We start from the raw sequence: 19,691 nt of genomic DNA, 5'->3' as shown, positions 1-19,691 counted from the left end.
CACTGCAGAAGCACAGCCTCGCGTCAACGGGAGGCACGACGACTTCCGTTGCTCCGACACCAAAACGACAATACGAGCTTCCCCTGGGCGACATCGGCGACGCATGGGGAAAGTTCGCGTGTGGGGAAACGAGGAGGAAAGTCTCCATGGTGATAATCATCACGACACCGAAATCTCAATTGGTGTTGCCAAGGAGGTGGTGTTATTTACACGTTTAAACGGCCCAGCTGGTCCTGGATTTGCAGGTAGTTTGCCACGCCCCAAGTCGGCGTTCTTTCCAACCCGTGGCTGGCTGGCTGGACTATGTCTCTCTCTCACTACGCCAGAGTCTGTCTGTCCACAGCGGTCGCTTCTGCGGCGAGTACGGCCCCTAATCGCGGCTCAGGACCGTTGTCGTGCTCCAACTCTTCAACCCATCCTTCTCTCTCATTCTTGGGCACTCGCACAAAAGCAAAGTCCAGCACTAAACCAAGCGACGCAATGCCGGCAGCAAAGTACAACGCTGCGCGATACCCAGACACCGTGTCCGCGACGCTCTCGGGCGCAGACGAGCCCGCGGCGATCCTCTTCGTCACCTCCGTCTCAATGGTGCCCGCGAAGCCCAGGCCGAGACTGTTGCCGTACAGGTTCAGCGTACCGACAAGGCTGCTGGCCACGCCCTGATACTTGCGGCTGACGCTGTTGCTCGCGATGATCTGCGCTGCGAGATAGACAAAGTCAGGGCAGAAGCTGGACAGGACCATGGCGGGGAAAGTCTGGGACCAGTAGCTCTGGTCAATGGGCATGGTGGCGAGCAAGAGGCTGCTGGCCAGCACGACGGCGACGCCCATGGCCATGATCCACTGCGCCGCCACGCGCGGGAGCAGGTACGCGGCGAGGGCCACGGACGCGACCGACCCGACGCCAAAGGGGACGAAGTTGACGCCGGTCTGCATGACGGAGATGTTTCTCAGGGTCTGCTGCCATGCGATGGAGTACCACAGCGTGATGCCAAAGGCCATGTAGCTCAGCAGGACCACGAAGATGAGCGCCAGAAACGTCGGCGTGCGAAAGACGTCGAGTGGCATGATGGGGTCCTTGGCCCACGCCTTCTCCCAGTAGAGAAAGGCCCCGAAACACGCAACTGCCAAGACGAGAATGGCGATTTCGTACGGCGTCGACCAGCCGACGGACGGTGCTTGGCTAGTAGCTATCAGCATTGGCGTCTACTACTGGCCTTGAGGAGTTACAGCCTCACTTCCAAGCAATGTTGTACAGCAACAGGCTGCCGAGCCCCAGAGCGGCCCCAACGTAGTCAATGGACCCATGCCGGTCCACCGGATCCTCTCGAGGAAGGATTACCCAGAGTAGCACCATACACGCCGCAGACGTTGTCGCGCTGCTTTGGTCAGCCAGCACTTTACAGGATGCCTTTAGGAAATGAGACTGACATGGCGGCGAAGAGCCCTGTATAGCTCCACAAGCCTCCAGCGTTGGCACACAGTCCAGCGGTCAGAGCTCCGATGACGCCGCCGATGGGCGGCGAGGCAGCAAACAGTCCGAGCAAGACGTTCCTCGCCCGGCCGGGAGGGACCATGAGGGTCAGGATGGTGACCGCGTTGGGCATAAAGATGCCTCCGCCGACCCCGGATAAGGCTCGGATCGCGATGAAGCTTTCGTACGAACGGCAGAATCCATTGACCAGCGAGCCGAGGGCGAAGATGAACAGCCCTATCAGTGTCAACCTCTGGTGTCCGTACACGGCTCCCAGCCGCCCAGTAATGAGCACGAATGCGCCCTGTGTCAGGCTGGCAGCAGATTGACCGTTAGTACCCTCAACGCTGTGGGAAGGGGCTTGGGGTTCGCTCACGAGTAGGATGCCGCCATCCAATTCGCCTGCCCGGGCCCGACATCTCGGCCGAGTAGCTTGCTGAGAGAGAGTCCGGCACTGAACGTGATGAAGTTGGATGTGAACTGTCCATGGTCATCAGTGTCCATCCATGAAGACGGGGAGGGTTAACATTTGGCGCAAAGTCGGACCTGGATCAAGTTTGCGAAAATCACCAGCAGCGCAATCAAGAACCGCAGTCCTTGGCTCACGGGCGGGACGGCTATGGGCTCGATTGCGCGAAACACGCGGCCAGACGTCAGAGGCGGTGGCTGATGGACAGCGCTCGAGGGCGGCTCCGAGTCCGGAGACGGCGCCGTGGCGGGTCGGCCGGAGTCGGTGGAGACGATATCCGGGCGCCGAGGGAGCTCAGACAGAGAAACGGCCTCCGCCGCTATAGCGGGATGTAGCTCGATTGTCTGAATAGTAGCCATTTCGATGAAGCTATGATGATGCCGCCAGGTCGTACAAAGAACCTGGGAGACACGAGAAGAGGGAAGGTTGGTTGGCTGTTCGTTCCGGCATGAACAGAGCGGGGCAATAGCTTTAGAGTCGACCGACGAGATGGGGCGCTACTGATGCCGGACATGCTGTAACTAGCAAGTCCGCGCACGCTTCTATAATTGTCCGGATTGCTGACGATCTATTTACACCTTCCTTGTTTTATTTCCCCTCAACAAAACATCGTGGGCTGGCACGTGGACGATGTTTCTTGGCATGCCCTTTGCTTAGCTCTCCGTCTGGTCCGATCCGGATTTGGCCCTCCGTTGTGGCCATCGCCGGCATTGGGACATGCATCTTCATGTTACACAGCCTCGACAATTAGCAAGCGTCGATTCCCTATCAAATGGTGGTTTACACGTGTACATATCCAGATTCACAAGATGTAAAGCTTCATGTGATGAACAGATCGACGAGCGGGCGCTAGAGCAGCACCGTCCACGCACCAGTTCCCTGCTGATGGCCAACGTAGCGATTGCGCTTGAGAACCAGACGGGCGGGCCCAAATTCAGCGGCGTCTCTTTTATCCCGCCCAGTCCGTCAAGCAACCTTTTCATTCAGTCGATGCTAGCTCGAACCAGGCGCAGATGAGCCCAGGCGCCTCCAGATCAAGACATTGAAAGGCAAACAACCCTTAAGCAACTTAGCTTCTAATGTCAAATGGTCAATCCACTCCCAGGAGCGCAACCTAACTGCAAAACATCCACTGCTGGGCATGCCCGGGTCCATCAGCTACTTCGTGCATTTACTTTTGTATATCTATGTCCTCACAGTATATACAGCTCAACATCCGATTTCAACTCCATGACCGGGACGAAATACACCGCACTCGCTTCATCCCCAACGCCATCCGGCTTCTAGCATACATTTTGACACACCAGATTACATATTTGGCCGAGGCGACGCATTCATCCCCCCAGGCCCGTAAATTATATAGCTTATACGCGCGCCACGGCGGCCTTTAGTGGAAGCCGTTCTGGGCCGGGTTCGGGGCGCATCCTTTGCCCACGCAGCACGTGTACTGCTCCCGCGAGCACTTGGCATTCAGGCTGTTGGCCAGGTCGTCGGCGGGGAAGGTGTAGGCGCCGGTCGCCCCGCGGCAGGGCATGAAGAAGGGGCCGGGAGGGGTGGTCCAGCCGTCTTTGCGAGCGTCGTTGCGGCACGAGTGCTTCCAGTTGTCGTTCTGGGTCACGGATCATTAGCTTGTCTTGCATTCCATGCCTTCAGGTGGAAGGGCTTTTGTGGCATTGTCGATGCGATGGGGGTTAACGAATGGTATAGGGGTGAAACGTACAGGACACCTCCCGAGCTCCCACAGGTTCTTGCTGCAGCCGGCCCACAAGTTGTTCTCGTTGCATTTGCAGACGATGGGTACCGAGAAGCCGTTGCTGGTGTTGGGTCAGTGGGGGGAACTTGTCTAACTGAGATCGTGACGGGGCCTGGACGACTCGACTTACACGTAGCTGACGTTAATGTCACCCCGCTCGCCCTGGCCCTGGTTCATAAAGCTGCCCTCAATCTGCGATTCGTCACCAGTATCGACGGGACTGTATATAGATTAGCCCCCACTGTCCCCCTTTGGGTCGTCACGTCAAGGGGAGAGATGTAAGGAGGACAGGACAGGCGGCAGGGGAGGAGGAGGAAGCCTTTTGAGACTCACAAGTACCCGTCGTTGACAGCGACGTTGCCGTGCCACCCGCGCGGGACGGTAAAGACCGCCTGCCCGCCCCGGGGGATGATGCCGGTCCCGGGGTTCCCGTAAGGAAGAGGCACCCCGCCCCCGTTCACGTGGCGAGTCTTGATGTCGCCGTCGTACCGGTTCTGGATCGTCACCGTCAGCTCGCTCGCCCACGCCGCCGCCCCGGCAAAGTCCACGGGCGTCACCGTCGGCGGACCCCCTCCGGCGACGGGCGAGGCGGCGTCCACGGCGTGGTTGATGACGGCGGCGCCGAGCTGGACGCCGTTGTCAATGGGGGCGGCGGCGGCGGCGACTGGGGTCGGGGTCGGGCCGGGCTGCAGCAGCGGGCTCGCCACGGCGGAGGTGGCGGCGAACGCCAGCAGACACAAGAGTGTATGACTGGAGGGAGAAGGAGCCATAGCTAGGGTATAGTATAGTAACGGAACGGGAAGCCGAGAGTTAATTCACGTCTATTACGTTTACTATTGCACCTAGTTCGCCAAAGTGGAAAGCAAAAAGAGACGACAGGCGGGCTCGATGCTCACTTTATGTGCTTTTGTTTCACGATCACGGTCCCTCCAGCTGTGCATCGTTGTTGGGGCATCATGCTCTCTCTTGCTGACATGCGCCTGTCACTTGTGCCCTCGCTTGCTCATTCTCTGGGCGGTGGCGGCCTGGGCGTTTGAGCCCTCGCCTGCAAGGCGTCTGGTATCGAAAAGAACGAGGGCGCTCGGCCCCGCGGTGTCATGGCCGCAACCAAAGACCAGACGGTTTCGAGGCTGAGGAGAGACTCTGGGGTTGGTGGCCCAGGCTCTCCAGCTCTGGAAGGTTGGTCACAGCTTACACCCAGGCCGCCAAAGATGATGAGAGTGTCCGCTGACTGTAATGCGGAAACACTGAAATGGCTATGATATCGTGTACGAGTGTTTCGTCTCGCCTTGACATTGAGGTTCTGGAGCAAAAACGCAGTGCAGTTGAACATATTCGCGGAAGCCGGGCGACCTATGCTATGTCCATCCATAGTATCACTTACTCGAGCAAACATCTTGAAGGAACCAACCCGACTGGCTTAGCTTGTCCCGTCCCGACGATTCGTTCCGTGCGCACACAGCCACGCTACATGCACCGCTTTACTGCATCAGATCCTCCCCCCTATCCTCCATCGTGTCAACACAAATCCGCGACCGTCGCATTCGCGCATCAGATCAAGTGTCAACCCGTCGACCGAAAATAGGCTCGACCCCACGACGGTGCATGCGTCTCGTCTGGGTCTGTTCAGGGTCGGTGTTGGTACTTGGTAGCGTTCGGGGGGCGGGCGGGGGGTCCCGCAGCCACCAGCCATGCCCACACGGCATCTGCATCAGATTGTACGGAAATAGAATGTTTGAGCACGGCGAAACTACCATGAACGCTTGTTTGGGCACGTAGCTCTGCTTTGGGACAAGAGAGCCTGTTCTATTCCCTTTCCTCATTCATCGAATCCTGGTATAATGTTGCACCCCCGTCATCGCAGGTGAGGAAGATCCAGTCGTCACCGTACTCATCGCAGTATAAAGCACAAAGTATCTTGATCGTAAACACCTCTTCAATCGAGGCCCAACGGTCTCGCTGGGTCTAAGCGAGCCACATGCCCTTCCCCAGCCCTTCCTGCCTTCATGTCAGTAGTAATTGGTTGTCAGTAGTACTCAGTTGGTAAGGACATATGTACGCAGCTGCCGGCATTGCATCGGCAGGCGTCGCGACATAGCATCGAGGTCTGCTCCAGCGCACGGCCGAAGAAACAACTCCCCCTTTCCCCACCCGTCAATAAGTCGCACAGCAACTACGTATTTCTTTCCCCCAGGCAAACAGACGGAACAAAACAAAATCGACATTGCATGTCTGTTCCTTTGGCTTTGGGTAGCCCAGCTACTCCGCCGTTGCTGCCAAGACTCAAGTTGAGGCGCAAGAGCAGGGAGGTTCCCTACCCGTTGGACGCAGTGTTTGGGATGGGTGGCGTTCCGTCAGAGATGCCCCCCCCCCCCCCCCTGCCTGACCCGTCGCGATGCTGCAAGCCTCTGCCGCAGGACCGCAACACGTTTACTTCGATGTGTGTGTGCGTCCATGTGTCCATGTGCCATGTGTCGTGCGGTACGTTCTCTGGGTCCATAGCTTCGGCAGAAGACGACGATCGCGAACAGGAGGCACAGTTGATGTTTCTTTGTTTCTTTTTGCTCGGCTGCGCGAGCCGAGACCGAGGCGCACAAACAAGCCTCCGGCTTTCCTTTTTGCGGCCAATGCAGGTACGTAGTAGGTACCTATCTTGTGAGCCATGTGCCAAGTACTTTTGTACGAAGTAACTGCTAGGTACACATAGAGCTCAGACGGGCCGTCGCGGACCAGCAGGGTGTCCGTGTCGCCCCCTCAAGGTGTGCGCCGGCCCTGCCTCGAATCAGCATCAGATCAGAACCGACCCACGCGCGCCGTGTCGCCCGCCGTGGCAGCGGCAGCGGCCCAAGCACGAAAAGGAAATTGCATGTACTGCCGCAGCACGCTCGTTGAGATTGCTTCGGCCGAATTATACATATTTGCAAGCATGCATGCAGCTGAAATTTTAAACTATTTCTTCCCGCGAAAGCCATCGTGGGCGGCGCCACGCAATGAGCTTGTTTCAACGACTCTGTTCACAATAGTAGGTTCGAGTCGGCGCAAGGGAAGAGCACTGGCAATAGGCAGCCAGCCAGCCAGCCAGCCGGTGCGGCAAGCGACCGTCCTTGCTCTTATTAGCAAGGGGGAGCTATTGCCCAGCACCGCCTCCACTCGCGGCCATCCAGCATGGGAGGACGGCAGGGGGCTTCTTGGCGAAAACGGACGCCCTAAGCTCAAGGCCATGCCGTGCATGGGGAGTTGAAACAAAGCGCGCCACAGGGTTGATAGCGTATTGTCTCTCTGACGAGCCGGTACTGCCCCGTACGGGCGGGAGGCCCGGTGACCTTGGGCCGGGCCGGGATCGGGGCCCGGATCGAGGCCGGGGCCGACCCGGTGGTCCTCCGGCTGCTGACGGGCCCGAAGTGGGGCCCATGGCCACACCAGGCCGGGGATGCATCGCCGAGTTCACAATCAAACTGTCTCTTGCCATCCATCTGATGATCAATTGCACGCCCCAACGCCGTCTATGGTATAATATGAATGCAACGCTGCGTCATGAGGACGGGACCTTGGACCAGTCTCTGCACAGACCGAACACCGTCCGGCAAAACTTGCCATACTCGACCCAGAGGTCAAAGTGGCGCCACGAGCCGAGGGCGTGATGAACCAGGCGGGCGTCGGGGTGGCTGACAGGCTTGGACCCCATGTTTCCGTATTTTCCGCGGCCCGGACTATTGGTTGTCAGTCTCGTCTGTACGCGCGTGGCGATGAAGGAGAGGGGAGGACGGCGCAAAACGTACCTGAACCCCGTGATGGGCAGCACCAGGACGTCGGAGGCGAGCTTCGCCTTGCCGCCGTCCTTGAGCCCTGTCACGGCATTCCATCTGAAGGTGATTTCCTTCTCCAGCCACATGCTCGTGGCGAGAGTGACGGCAGCCGGACCGGTGCGCGTGAGCGGGTCGGCGACGGGCGCGTTGGGCGACTCCCTTTCCTTGCGGATCTGATCCTTGAGGTTGTCGACGAACTGCGAGAGGACGGGGTGCTTGGGCGCGGACGCGAGCGCCCATTGGGTTACTTGAACGGGGTACGTGTATCCCATGCGCCAGTATGCGTCGGAGTTGGGGTCGGTGTCGGCCTCGAGTCCCCATACGAGCTTGACGGGGCGCGTGTCGGCCGACGGTGCGCCGTCGCTAGGGGGCACGTCGATGCCATAGCTCATGCCAGTGACGTCGTCTGTCCAGCGAGCGACATCGGGGGCGGTAATCCAGGTTGCGGGATGGCGAAGAGGCTCAGTATCAACGTCGGCATACTAGACAGCGCCAGTCAGTCAGCCAGAATTTCATTTGGGGCGCTTATGTATCGTGGCAGGAGACGACGCACCACGCCGCCAAAGTATTTACAGGCGAGGACGCGAAAGATGTCGGCTCGCTCGACGGGGGTAAACATGGCGTTAAAGTCGGCCAGCATGCCACTCTCAAACTCGCGCATAAAGTCGAGGATGCCGTCGTCGTCCCAGAAGAAGTAGGCCATGGGCCGCCTGTTGTGCGTCGAGGGCACGGAGAGGCGGAGCCATTGCTCGACCCACGGCAGGACTTCTAGCTTCCAGGTCATGACGCGCGCCGACTTGGACGTCTGGTGCACAATGAGGGGAATCCGCGAGTAGTCGGCCTCGCGGTCGGGCTGCGACGAGGCGACCTGGGAGGCGAGGCGGGCGGCCTCTACGATGGTCTGCGGCTGGGGCTTGCCGGCGATCCACTCAGGCGGGATGAACCAAGCTGTCACGGCGTCAGCGTCAGTCGTCGGATGAAATGGGCGCTATATGAGCGACGCACCGCCCCCCGTGCCGTTGAAGTCGTTGATGTGCTTCCAGGCCAGGGGATACGCGCGCTCAACCGCGGCAGCATCCAGCACGGGCGCCGATGCCGCCGGAGCGCTCCCGCCGAGCCAGAGCGACCATACCGTGACGGCAAAGACACAGGCCGACAGCAGGATGATGCGCATCCAGCGCTTCGGTAAGAGCATGGCGACGCAGACGCTTGATTGACGGCAGCGTCACTGCCTCGACGAGGGGGGTTGGATCACTGCATGCAAAGGCGGGACGCGCTGTGCTGCGTCGCAGCGAACGTGCCTCGGCACTGTGCGTGTCAATGGCAAATGGTGCGCGTCGCGGCGGTGAGATGCGGCGGCTGCGATGTCGAGGACGGTGAGCGGCGTGGTGAGGCGATGAGACGGCGATGCATCGATGAGTTGAGGATCATGGCGATGACGACTCTGATGCGGTTGAGGCGAATTGGGACGTCGCGCTAGCACGTGTGCAGTGTGGGGCCAGGGGAAGGAAGACAGAAGACGGCCGAGAAAGAAAAAAAAAGGGGCAGCCGGCCAATTGAATTGCGGGGCGCTACACTTTCCCACTTGGTTGGGGACAGTTGACTTTTGCGGCGGGGAGTATAGTTCGCCCATGAATGGGCGATGAGGTACCTGGGTTGACTGCAAAGAGACAGGGGGGACGGGGCGCCGATTCTTACCCAGTGCGGCCCCCATGGAAGTCGAGCTCCAGGGGACCTTGGGGGGCAGGCTGTAGTGGCACACGTGCTGGGCGGGCGGGCGCCTGGCGATGTCGAGACGGATGGAATGGAATGGCTGGTGCAACCCGACGCACCCAAGTTGCCGGGTTGTCTCGTGTTGGCGCTCGCTCTTTGAGTCTTGACTCACTGAGTAGCAGCAACTGCGCGGGGGAGCGCGCCATGAAAGTCCAAGTCGGTACGGTGGTAGGTTACCCAAGGTAGCACCTACCCACGAGGTTTCTATCCCGCCCGCCTACGAACTTAGGTACTAACTGATACCTGTGTCTACTAATAGCATGCTACAGCAACATGAGCGGGCTCGCAGAAGGGCGAGGCACACAAAGTACCTAGTAAGCCGTTCCAATGTGGTTCAATTGCTGCTACAGCCCCTTCCGCGCTCACTGCCCACGGTAAGGTAACCAAAAGTCTCCGTCATCACACCCAAGACAATCCAGCCCGCAGCAGGGGGCGCACGCATGCGCAGCGCGGCGACAGGCGGGCGCCTGGGGGGGGCTGTTCCAGGCCCCCCGACAGACAGGCGACAGGGGTGTGGGAAGAAAGTCCCCATCTCGGGGTGACCCAAGCGCGTCCGTGGCCCCAATAATGAGGCGGCGGCCCCAAGGGGAGAGAGAAGGGGGGGGGGGGGAAGCTGGAGGAGGAGGAGGGCGGCATGCATCGTCGCGTCGCGTGCGGCTGGGGCTGGGGGAAGGAAGGGGCGGTTGCGTGCATGAAACAAGGGCTTTTTTTTGGAGTACTACTAGCAGCCAGGTCAGGTCAGGTCTGCAGGAGCCAGCCAAACAGCCAGACAGGCAGGTGGACAGACGAGGCAGACAGACAGACAGACGAGGCAAAAGGTTTCGCGTTTGCGGTCGCGCCGCATCGTGAGGTGTAATATGTATCTGAATGGATTCAATTGGGGTTTGACTTAGTACTAGTCTAGTGGTGGTACAGTAAGGTAGGCCAGACAGACACCGCAGACAGCAGAGTCAGCGGCAGCAGACATGAAGCAGCGCCAGCGCCAGCGCGGACGCCCGTCGCCGCAGCGCGTCTGGTGGGGGGGGCCCCCCCTGTTGGCGTCAGGCGTGTGCTGCAGGCGTCCACGGGTGCGTGCGTGCGTGCGTGCGTGCGTGCGGCTGTCAGTAGTAGTATGTGCTATCGATTGACGGCAACCAGGGCGGAAAGACAGCCAGCCAGCCAGCCAGCACCCACGACAGCCAGCAGTGCATGACAGCTCCTCTTCTCCTCATGTCCTCCTTCGGCTCATATCCTCCTCCTCATCCGCGCCCAGTGACGGGCGGGCAGACTTTGGGGGCCCCGCGTCTCTTTCCCTCCAGGTTTGCGTGTGTGTGTGCCCCCGGCATGGCCCGGCATGGCATGGCATGGCATGGCATCTGGCCTGGCCTGGGATGGTGTGGATGCATCTGTCTCTTGTGGGTGTGGTGGGTACGTGGAGAGAGACCAGAGCAGAGCAGAGCAGAAGCCAAGCAGCATGGCAGGCTAGGGCAGGGCAGGGCATAGTCGTGGGCGCAGAGAGACAAGCTCCTTGGCGCGCTCGGTCGGAGGCCGTCTTGGCAGTCGATCTCTCTGCAAGGTCCCCCGGCGACGACTTTTTTGACGCAAGACTGTCAATTGAACCCAGGCCGGTTCGGTCGGTGATGGTGTAAGTCGGCTATCGCGCTCGATGAGCGGCAACGGGGCATCGCACCCGAGAAAAGGAAAAAGCTATACGGTATCGTTCGAGGCGGTCCGGACAGCGAGCGCATGCTCAGAGCCTGAAGAAAGAAGAGATCATCATTAAATTATATTAAGCCATCGTGTGTGTGGGTGTTTGTGCGCGCTTCGCTCGCTCGCCCGTTCGACAACCCTTCGCCCCTCGGCGCCCGGCCGAAAGGCCCTCATTCTCTGTCACCCTGTCTCGTTTGTTTTGTTCACAGGTCCCCCTTCTGCCCACGTCATAACCGCCGCAGAATGGTGCGCCTGCGCCAAAACAGGGCGAGGGCGATGCCGACGCCGAAGAAAAAGAACAGGTTGGAGCCGTGGCCGAGGGAGACGATGAGGCGGGCGTCGTACGAGTGCCACGAGGAGCTGCCGAGGTGGTCGAAGAGGGGCGTGGTGACGCGGCCGCTCAGGCTGTGCATGGGCCCGGGGAGGATCTTGAGGTTGGTGCGGTTGGCCTGGCCGAGGTGGATGACGCTTGCGTAGTGGCAGCCGGTGCTGAACATGACGCTCGGGTACGGCAGCCCGAGCCAGCGGCGGTTGTACGTGGTCAGGTTGCGGACGATGGCGCCGACAAAGTCGTTGCGGCGCGCGGCCATCATGAAGCCGATGCTGAAGCCCACGGGCTGGGCCTCGGGGGCGACGAAGTCGAAGCGCCGCAGCGGGCCCAGCGCGCGCCGGCACTTGAGGTCCATGTCGAGGATGACGCCGCCGTACTCGTACAGCACCATGTAGCGCAGCGCGTCGACGCGCTCGACCGGGTACGGGTACGCCTTCCACGTCTCGAGGAGCTCGGGGAACCGCTCCGCCACGAAGCGCGAGGCCGTCTCATCAGTCCACATGTGCGCCTCCCAGCCCGGGTGCAGGTCGAGGCAGCTCTGCACCGTCTCCTGCCAGCCTTCGCGGAAGCGCCGCTTGCCGAGCGCGATGTGGTGCAGCACGGGCGGCACCACGTCGGCGTGCGGGGCGGCGCTGAGCTGATGCTTGTCGTAGTCGACAAACGTCACGTCAAAGTCGTCGTGCGCCTTGGACAGCACGAACTCGTCGGCCCCGTCGCGCCAGTTGACGGGCAGCGACACGAGCGTCCACGACGTGTACAGCACGTGTCGGAACAACCACGCGAGGCCCACGAGCACTAGCAGCGTCGCCCACGCGATCACGCGTGTCCGCCGGGCGGAGCCGCCATGCTGTGACCGGAGCTGGGGCTTGATCATGCTGTAAGAGGGGGGGAGGGTGTGCAGCGGGCGGGCTGCCGCTGCTGCTGTTGCTGTCGCTGGCGGTTCGGTGTGTGGTGGTGGTGATGGCGACGGCGATGGTGGTAGCGGTGGCGGCGGTGGTGGTGGTGATGCTGTCGCTGCTGCTACGACGGCGGCGTGATGCCGTCGAAGGGTGGTGTTGTCAAGGACAACAAGTCGAGCAGAGGAGCGGAGCGAGGCGAAGAGAAAGCCAGAGAGTTGTGCAGCCCTAGCAGCGCAGGACACACGCAACGGGCACGGAAAAACAAGGGAGGACGTGCGTCTGTCTGCCTGTCCGTCTGTTCGGTAGGATCTGTCTGTTGGGCGTCGGTAGTGGCGGCGGCGGGTGGCGGACGGCGGCGGTGATGTTTCGAGTCGCACAGGGCAAGACAAACGGGGGGGCGAGTTTGGACGGGCGCCCAGCAGTTATCGTAACCAAACAGCAGAATTGACGAGGAGAGAGGTCGAGTCGAGACGAGGGACACGAGGAGAGCGCAGCGCCTGTTGCTTGCTTGCTTGCTGCGGCCGGGGTAGTGGAGGGCAGGCAAGGCGAGACAAGAAGAGCAATGAATGGTTCGAGAAGCGAAGAAGACAGGGACAGATGAAGATTGGATTGGATGGCGTGGGAGGAAAAGATGGCAATGTGTGGGAAGAGGGAAAAAAGGAATGAAGACGAGGACGACGACGATGACAAGGAGGAGGAGGAGGAGGAGGGAGGTTTGGTCGTGTGTGAGTGAGTGCGTGGCGGAGGAACAGCAAGGCGCAGCGGGTGGTGTTGACTGACTGACACACGCCACTCGCTCTCACACGCACAGAGAAGGGTCGTTTGAGCAAGGTACAAGTACTGGTCAAAGGTACCTCGCACAGTTCAGATGGAGGGAGAGAGAAGAGGGAGAGGGAGAGGAACAGGGCAGAGAAAACGAGAAATCAAGGCACGAGGTGTAAGGCAGTCTTGTCGCTGGTACATGGTTCGTAGTGCTGCAGTGCGGTAGTACAACGTAAGATGGGAATCAATGCAAGGCAGGGCAGGGCAAAGAGCGTCTCCTTTTTGGGGCCAGGATGGGAGGAGAGGGTCCCCCCCGGTGGGCGGCGGCGCGGCTGTGGCTCGGGGGAGCGGCATGATGATAGGGGGCCATGGCATGGGGCAGAGGGAACGGGGACCCATTCATTGTGCTACGTTAGTACTACAAAAGTATTTGCCGTGCTACTACTACTGCGTAGTACCTACTTCGTGCGTGCTCCAATATTTGCAGAGTGAGGCTATACCCGACTTATCATGCGCCTGCGTGGTCCCCGAGAGTGCGTGCCAATCGTGTCTATCCCAAGCGAGGCCAGGTCCCCGCGATCCTCATTTGCGAGCGAGCTAGGCCCGTGAGTGCAGAGTGAGTACCTTGATTTTAGTGATTGACGTTCGTAGAATGGTTGGTAGGTAGGTAATAAGGCAGTTAGCCTTGCGTGCCAGCGCCGGGCTCGGTTCCTCCGTCCCGTCCAGTCCTGCTCTAGGCTGGGCCATTCTACTTCTAAGCAGGCCATTCACTGCTTCTCCATGACATGTGCCTCCTTCGTCTCATCTCATCTGGCCTGGCTTGACCTGAAGGGGGGGGCGCGGACTGCTGCTGGGGCTGGGGGATTGGGTCCCCCGTCTGGCTCGGGTGGCTGCCTCGAGTTGGGCGCCACGCGCAAGCCGCAAAGCAGGGCGTGGCCGTGCGAGCGAGAGAGAGGAATGGCAATCCAAGGGGAGGAGTCCACCGCAAAAAACCAAGGCAATGTCCTACTCATACATGCACCGTACGTATCCGCCGCACTCTTGAATTCCCCACGCGACTATTACCCAGTGCGTACATACGTAGTAATGACAAAAGGTCTGGCGGCGGCCCATCGCCATCGTCGTAGATGGGCCAGCACTACCTCCCCATCGATGTCACGAGCGAGAGCCGCGACGGCGCTCTTCCTAGCCTCCGTTATTCGTCGGTTGGCCCTGTCCCTGGGAAAGAGGAGGCGGCGTGATTGATGTCGTGCTACCGCCAGCCAGCTTCATCTCACGGCCACGGACACCAGAGTTCAGTAGCACGCACGCACGCACGCAATATGCCGAGCGTTGACTGCCCTTTGGCTCGCTCGCTCGCTCCTAGAACAGGCTGCTGCTGCTGCTGCTTCCTCCCTCACCCATTGACTTTGCCTGCCCCGTTGGTGACTCCAAGCCCAAGCAGCAAGGCTAATGATGAGCGTCGTTGGCGTCTCGCCCGCCGATCACCCTCCCAGCCAGCCAGAACGGCAATTCGGCATCGCCAGAAAAGACCAGCAGACTTTTGCTTGCTCGGGGAAACACAGCCTCCTCTTAGGGAGGAGGGGGGGCTCACTCGCACCCTTCGGCCACAGTCCGTTGGGTCCTGGCCGACCCCCCCAAGACCAGTTCGGTAGTGAACCAGTGGTTGGATGGGTTCGGGCGCAGAGCACGCACTACCCATTAATTGCTCTGTCTGGATGATGGATGTTACCGTGGGTTCGCTCGCGCGGCCCGAGACAAGTGGGCTTCTCTTTGGGGGGGGGGGCCTTTGGGGGGCTCTGCATTCTGGGTGGCCTGCCATCCTGCCTGGGTGTTGCAGACAAGAAGAGGTGAGTCGGCGTCCATCAACGACGTGTCTTCCACAGTGCTCTTCATGATACCGGGATCGCTGCGCTCCATCTAGGCGCGCATGTTCTTGGGCGGCTGCCCCTGATGGACCTGGTTGGGCGAGAGAGAGAGAGAGAAATCAGGAACCTGGTGCGCCGCGGGTGCGCGCGATCTGGAACCTTGGAATCATGGACTCGGCTCGGGGCACCTCAATCGGGGTCCAGCCCGGCTTCAGGGCTCGTCACCGGCCTACTGAGCTCCAGCTGGGTCTGTTACTGCCCGCTAGGCGTTTGACCTGAGTCGTCGCCCAGGCCGCCGGCCCTCGTCATGCCCCCGTCTCCATGCTCCTGGGAGAGGGCCGAGACCTGCGCCAGGCCCTGGCAGTGAACCACGTCCCCCGGCAGACGCTAGCCGGGCGCCAGAAGCAGCAGCAGCCCGCCAAGGATCGGTACTAAGGCAGGGCAGCTGCTTGTGTGGAAGTAGCCGCGACCTGCCCCCGTCGGGTCTCTGCCAGCATTCGTCGCGGTCTCTGGTACCCCCACAGGGCTGGACTCTCGAAGGGTTCCTGGTACGTACCTAGCACCGCCAAGTGCTGCTGCGGGCGGGCTGCTAGCAGTAGTAGCCGCTGCACCCACCCACTACTAACGCTGCCTCAGTACCAGGTAGGTACCAAGACCTGGCGTGGGCTGGCAGGCATGGCAGGCTGGCACCCATGCAGATCTGGGCCAGCGAGAGACGGGGCCGACGCCCGAGAGGCGGACAGGGATCTTTTCCTGCTTGGGCGCTGATTGGACTGGGACTCGGGCTGGACTGGGCTGGACTGGAGTGGGTTGCGGCCAGTCAGTTGCTCGATGCCGCCCACGGGATGGTGATGATGATGGGCCAGTGGCTTCCCTCTCACCACACAAGCGGTCGACAGAATAAGCGGCACCGCAATTGCAACTCTGCGGGGGAAACGATGGGAGAGTAGCAGGAATCCTCCACGAAAATAACGACAAACGCAATAAGAGAACCGCCTTCTTTTTAATACGATATCAATCAAGTTTCTTCAAGACGATTATAGCTTCCTTTTTCTTATCCTCTATAGCCGTTCTGTCTGTGGTAGAGGGGGCGAGGAATTCCGCGGTGCCGCTTTTTCTGTCGACCGCTTGCCACAGCACACCAACCTGTGTGTGGCAGGCTGGCAGGCACACTCGACGGTGCTGTGGGCTGTTGCGCTGCTGCGGCACGCCACCAGACGGGCACAGCCCTGGAGGGCGCCTCGGAGCTGCCAATTTCCCTTCATGTCCCGCCCAGGTAGGCCTCTCTGCTAGCCTTTAGTACAGGTTCTAATAGGTATCCGAACGCGCTGTGCAATACCAACGGGTAGGTGCCGTGCTCGATCTCCCACCGCCCTTCCATGCCCCTTGGCATCTCCAGCTGCTGCCGCCCGCTGCCCGATATGCCCACCTTCGTGCTACCTTGGCACCGCCCGCTGCCCGCCCGGTGAAATTGCTCCAGGCGGGGGGGCGGGCGGGTGTCATCTCCAGCTAGAGGGCATCGACCACAGCCCACAGCGGGCCCCGCCCCCCGGTCACCCATCGCTGGGCCCACCAGACCACGGGCTGCTACAGGCGGCAGCTGGAGCCTCCCGTGCATCCCGTCAGCGGGCATAGGTACCATATGCGGGCGGGCTTCCATCCTTCTCCTCGGAGCCGCCTCCTCTAGGGGCTCGCCCATGCTGATCCATCAGTGGATGGATGGAGGTCTCTTTGTCGCTGCATCGAGGCTGCATCCGGCCCTCCAATTCGAAGAAGAAAAAAATCAAGCTTTGAGGCGCACGCTTCTGTCCGTCATTAGGCACTTGCAGCCGTTCGGCATTCCGGAGTCCGAGACGTCAGAAATGACCCCCTGCTGTAGGAAGCTGCTGAGCAGACTGGCTGGGCCACTCGCTCGCTCATCCCGCCAACAGCCTGGAGAACACCCGTCTTGGTGACCTACGCCCGCCCGGCCGCTCGGACTTTTCTGGCCGTCCTTTCCGTCCGTCTGTCCGTCCATCCGTCTGGTCTCATGCACTTCCATTGCACGTCCTACGTAACCTGCCAAGTAGGTACAGTGCCGACACTGCGATTGATTTCGCGTCGCGTCCTCCGGCGCGCCAGATTGTCGTCATCGTCACTTCGACTTGACGAACCGATCACCTAGGCGCACCAACTCGGATCGGGGGCCAACAGCCCGGACCAATTCGTCCTGCAGCTGCTCTTCTCCCGGGCTCGAGTCGACCGCCGCTCATCGCATCGCATCCCAGCACCATCACCACCGCGATGATGAAGTCGCCCGACCTCCTCCGTCCCTGTCGCTGGCTCGTGGCCACGCGCAGTCGCCGCCGCGCCCTCGCCCGCCTCGCCGTCGTCGTCGTCGTCGTCCCCCTCGTTCTACAGCTCGTCCTCGCCTACCTGCTAGGCGGCGACGCTCGCCTGCTGCCGCCCGAGCTGCTGCGCGCCCGAAACTTGCTGCTCGTCACCGCCCACCCCGACGACGAGTGCCTCTTCTTCGCCCCGAGCGTTCTCGGCGTCCTCGATCGCAACCACGCCGTCAAGGGCTCGCTGCTGGTGCTGTCCACGGGTGCGTGTTTTCCTTGTCCCCCCTTGTTGGGTGCAGAGAGCCCCAGCCAGTTTCAACCCCAGTTTCCCATCACGGCGGACCCCTTTTTGGTTTCGCGCGGGGCGCTCGGCCTTTGACCGACGGGCGCGCGGAGCGCAAGCTTGCGCGTTGACGCGCGGCAGCCGCGCAAGTGTAGCAATTATCGCCAAATCCTCCACACGTTCTTCGCAATGCAATGCCCTGCTCAATGCTCAATGCTGAACGCTCTGCTCCTCGGCTAGCCTGCCCGCTAACGCCAGCGTCTCAGGAAACAACTACGGCATCGGCGAGAAGCGCAAGCAGGAGCTCAAGGGGTCCTGCCAGGCGCTTGGCATCGATGCGACGCGCTGCGAGGCCCTCGACCACCCAGACCTACAGGACAACCCCAAGGTCTGGTGGGACACGTCGATTATCCAGCCCATCCTCAAGGATCATGTCCAAAAATGGGACATTGACGCTGTACGGGTCGCCCTCTTCCCCCCACCTGCGACTCGCCCCGTGCCGTCTGCTGACGAGGCTAGATTATCACATTCGACGAGGGTGGCGTATCTGGGCACATCAACCACCGCGCCGTAAGCGCAGCCGTGAGGTAATGCCCAATCCATTGCGACTGCAAGTCGAGCGTCCTTGTCCCATGCTGACGCGCCTCCAGCGAGTACGTAGTCAACGACGGCAAGGCGCCGCCCGCTTACAAGCTCGTCACGACGGGCGTGCTGCGCAAATACACGGTCCTGCTGGACCTGCCACTGACGGCGCTGTCGTTTACCTGGCGCATCGTAGCCGCCGCCTGCTTCCCCTCGTCGACGGCCGACCCCAAGTACAGTACCAAGGCGCTCGTCGCCAGCACGTGGCACCGGTACCAGCGCACGCGCGACGCCTTTGCCAGCCACGACAGCCAGTACTCGTGGGACCGGCACCTGTACATGGTCCTGAGCCGGTACGTGTGGTTCAACGACCTCGAGAGGATACCGGGGCGGGGGACAACATCGTGACGCAGGGCGTTGTTTTTTCTATTTCTGTTGTATGTTTCTGGTTATGTTTCGGCATGCATACAAGCACGGCGTTGTTTTTCTACTGGGGCAAAAAGGGTCCTTTGCCAAGCATGATGATTGCCTGATCGGCATGAGTGTTTGCATGCCTGGGGAGCATGGGTAAATTAACATGCGCATGGCGCTGGCTGACGCGGCATGGCGTCACTTTACCACGGGAGGCTCGCTTATTTAGTCGAGCCGAAACCTTGGCGTCTGGCCATCCCGACGATTGCGATGCGGCGACAATGCGATGCACCATGCCTGCATGGCGGCTTCGCTTTGCTCGGTTTCCCTGTCCCATGATGCTAGCCGCCAGCGATGCTGCGATCGCGTGCCTCGTACGGCATGCATGCATACCTTACCTTCCTACCTGCCTTACTACCTCGCTTGGGTACCGACGCGCGTCCGTATTGCTCGTTTGATCCTTCAACCTCTCCTGTCACGCCAGGGGGCGGCTATGACGACACGGGACATGCCTCACGTTTAGGTAGGGGGGGGTTGGTTGGCAGCTCGTTCATCACGCGAGTCCCGATACTTTGCACGCAAGGGTGAACATGGACATGTGAGCATGTAACTTAGTCCGTACAGGCTTCATGGGACTGTCAATCCTCCATGGGCTGCCGCTGCCGCCAGAAAACGTCCCTACCTAGTATCCTCCGCCAGTTCCTACATGTCCCCTCTTCCCACGATAACAAGATGCCAAGTAAAAAAGTGCACTGGCTTTAGGGCTGAGAGTCTTGGGCCGGCTTTATTCTGTATTCTGTTCTGTTCTTTTTTTGTAACTTAGTTTGACGCTATTCGCGCCCAAACTCCTACCCTGCACTTGAGCCCAGCTCCGAATTGAAACGCAGCCGCGTCATTCTGCGGCAGCTTCATGACGGACAGGGCTGACGAGACACAATTTTGGTAACCGAATGCTCTTGATACGAATTGTACGAAAGCACACGTATGGTGTTGTGTTGTCCATTGACAATTTCTCTCGAGTCATTAGGGGGCCAGGCATGCAGAGTGTGGACGGCACAATGCGTGCAATTACACGACACGCCACCCCTCCTTCAACAGCCTTGCAGCCAGCCAGCCAGACGCCAGGCTTGCCAGATGTCAGGCTTACCAGGGATGGCAAACGACAGACAAGCTTTTCTAACACCCTGCTAGCACAGTACTAATTGGGCAACAATGTGCGACGGGGGCCGTCTGTCCTTGGCGCTCGGTAGATGATGGCAAGGCGCCCCTCC

At 60.4% G+C, this 19,691-nt stretch overlaps 5 protein-coding genes across 5 annotated transcripts; 1 reads left to right on the top strand and 4 right to left on the bottom strand.

Moving 5' to 3' along the window:
* Positions 1-185: 185 nt before the first annotated feature.
* On the bottom strand, positions 186-2,379 carry JDV02_001983 (uncharacterized protein). Its single transcript, XM_047982960.1, has 4 exons — positions 1,850-2,379; positions 1,431-1,787; positions 1,238-1,378; positions 186-1,182 (listed from the first exon to the last, which is right to left on the bottom strand). Exons 1-4 carry the CDS (start codon positions 1,975-1,977, stop codon positions 318-320), a joined length of 1,491 nt encoding a protein of 496 aa, XP_047838930.1. The 5' UTR covers positions 1,978-2,379; the 3' UTR covers positions 186-317.
* Positions 2,380-3,329: 950 nt separating this feature from the next.
* On the bottom strand, positions 3,330-4,465 carry JDV02_001982 (uncharacterized protein; the record flags this gene model as incomplete). Its single annotated transcript, XM_047982959.1, has 4 exons — positions 3,330-3,551; positions 3,663-3,756; positions 3,826-3,915; positions 4,029-4,465. The coding sequence occupies 4 exons, from the start codon at positions 4,463-4,465 to the stop codon at positions 3,330-3,332; spliced, it is 843 nt and encodes a 280-aa protein (XP_047838929.1).
* Positions 4,466-7,115: 2,650 nt separating this feature from the next.
* Positions 7,116-8,944, bottom strand: JDV02_001981 (Initiation-specific alpha-1,6-mannosyltransferase). Its single transcript, XM_047982958.1, has 4 exons — positions 8,507-8,944; positions 8,055-8,449; positions 7,475-7,983; positions 7,116-7,405 (listed from the first exon to the last, which is right to left on the bottom strand). Exons 1-4 carry the CDS (start codon positions 8,694-8,696, stop codon positions 7,228-7,230), a joined length of 1,272 nt encoding a protein of 423 aa, XP_047838928.1. The 5' UTR covers positions 8,697-8,944; the 3' UTR covers positions 7,116-7,227.
* Positions 8,945-11,190: 2,246 nt separating this feature from the next.
* Positions 11,191-12,168, bottom strand: JDV02_001980 (uncharacterized protein; the record flags this gene model as incomplete). Its single annotated transcript, XM_047982957.1, has 1 exon — positions 11,191-12,168. The coding sequence occupies one exon, from the start codon at positions 12,166-12,168 to the stop codon at positions 11,191-11,193; it is 978 nt and encodes a 325-aa protein (XP_047838927.1).
* Positions 12,169-17,106: 4,938 nt separating this feature from the next.
* JDV02_001979 (N-acetylglucosaminylphosphatidylinositol deacetylase) lies at positions 17,107-18,417 on the top strand (the record flags this gene model as incomplete). Its single annotated transcript, XM_047982956.1, has 4 exons — positions 17,107-17,407; positions 17,694-17,884; positions 17,947-18,014; positions 18,078-18,417. The coding sequence occupies 4 exons, from the start codon at positions 17,107-17,109 to the stop codon at positions 18,415-18,417; spliced, it is 900 nt and encodes a 299-aa protein (XP_047838926.1).
* Between the last annotated feature and the right edge of the window lie 1,274 nt (positions 18,418-19,691).

Source organism: Purpureocillium takamizusanense, chromosome 2 (genome assembly GCF_022605165.1).
Source record: "Purpureocillium takamizusanense chromosome 2, complete sequence".
Taxonomy (NCBI): domain Eukaryota; kingdom Fungi; phylum Ascomycota; class Sordariomycetes; order Hypocreales; family Ophiocordycipitaceae; genus Purpureocillium; species Purpureocillium takamizusanense.
The sequence above is the reverse complement of the archived record's forward strand: the minus strand, read 5'-3'. Positions and strand labels throughout refer to the sequence as shown.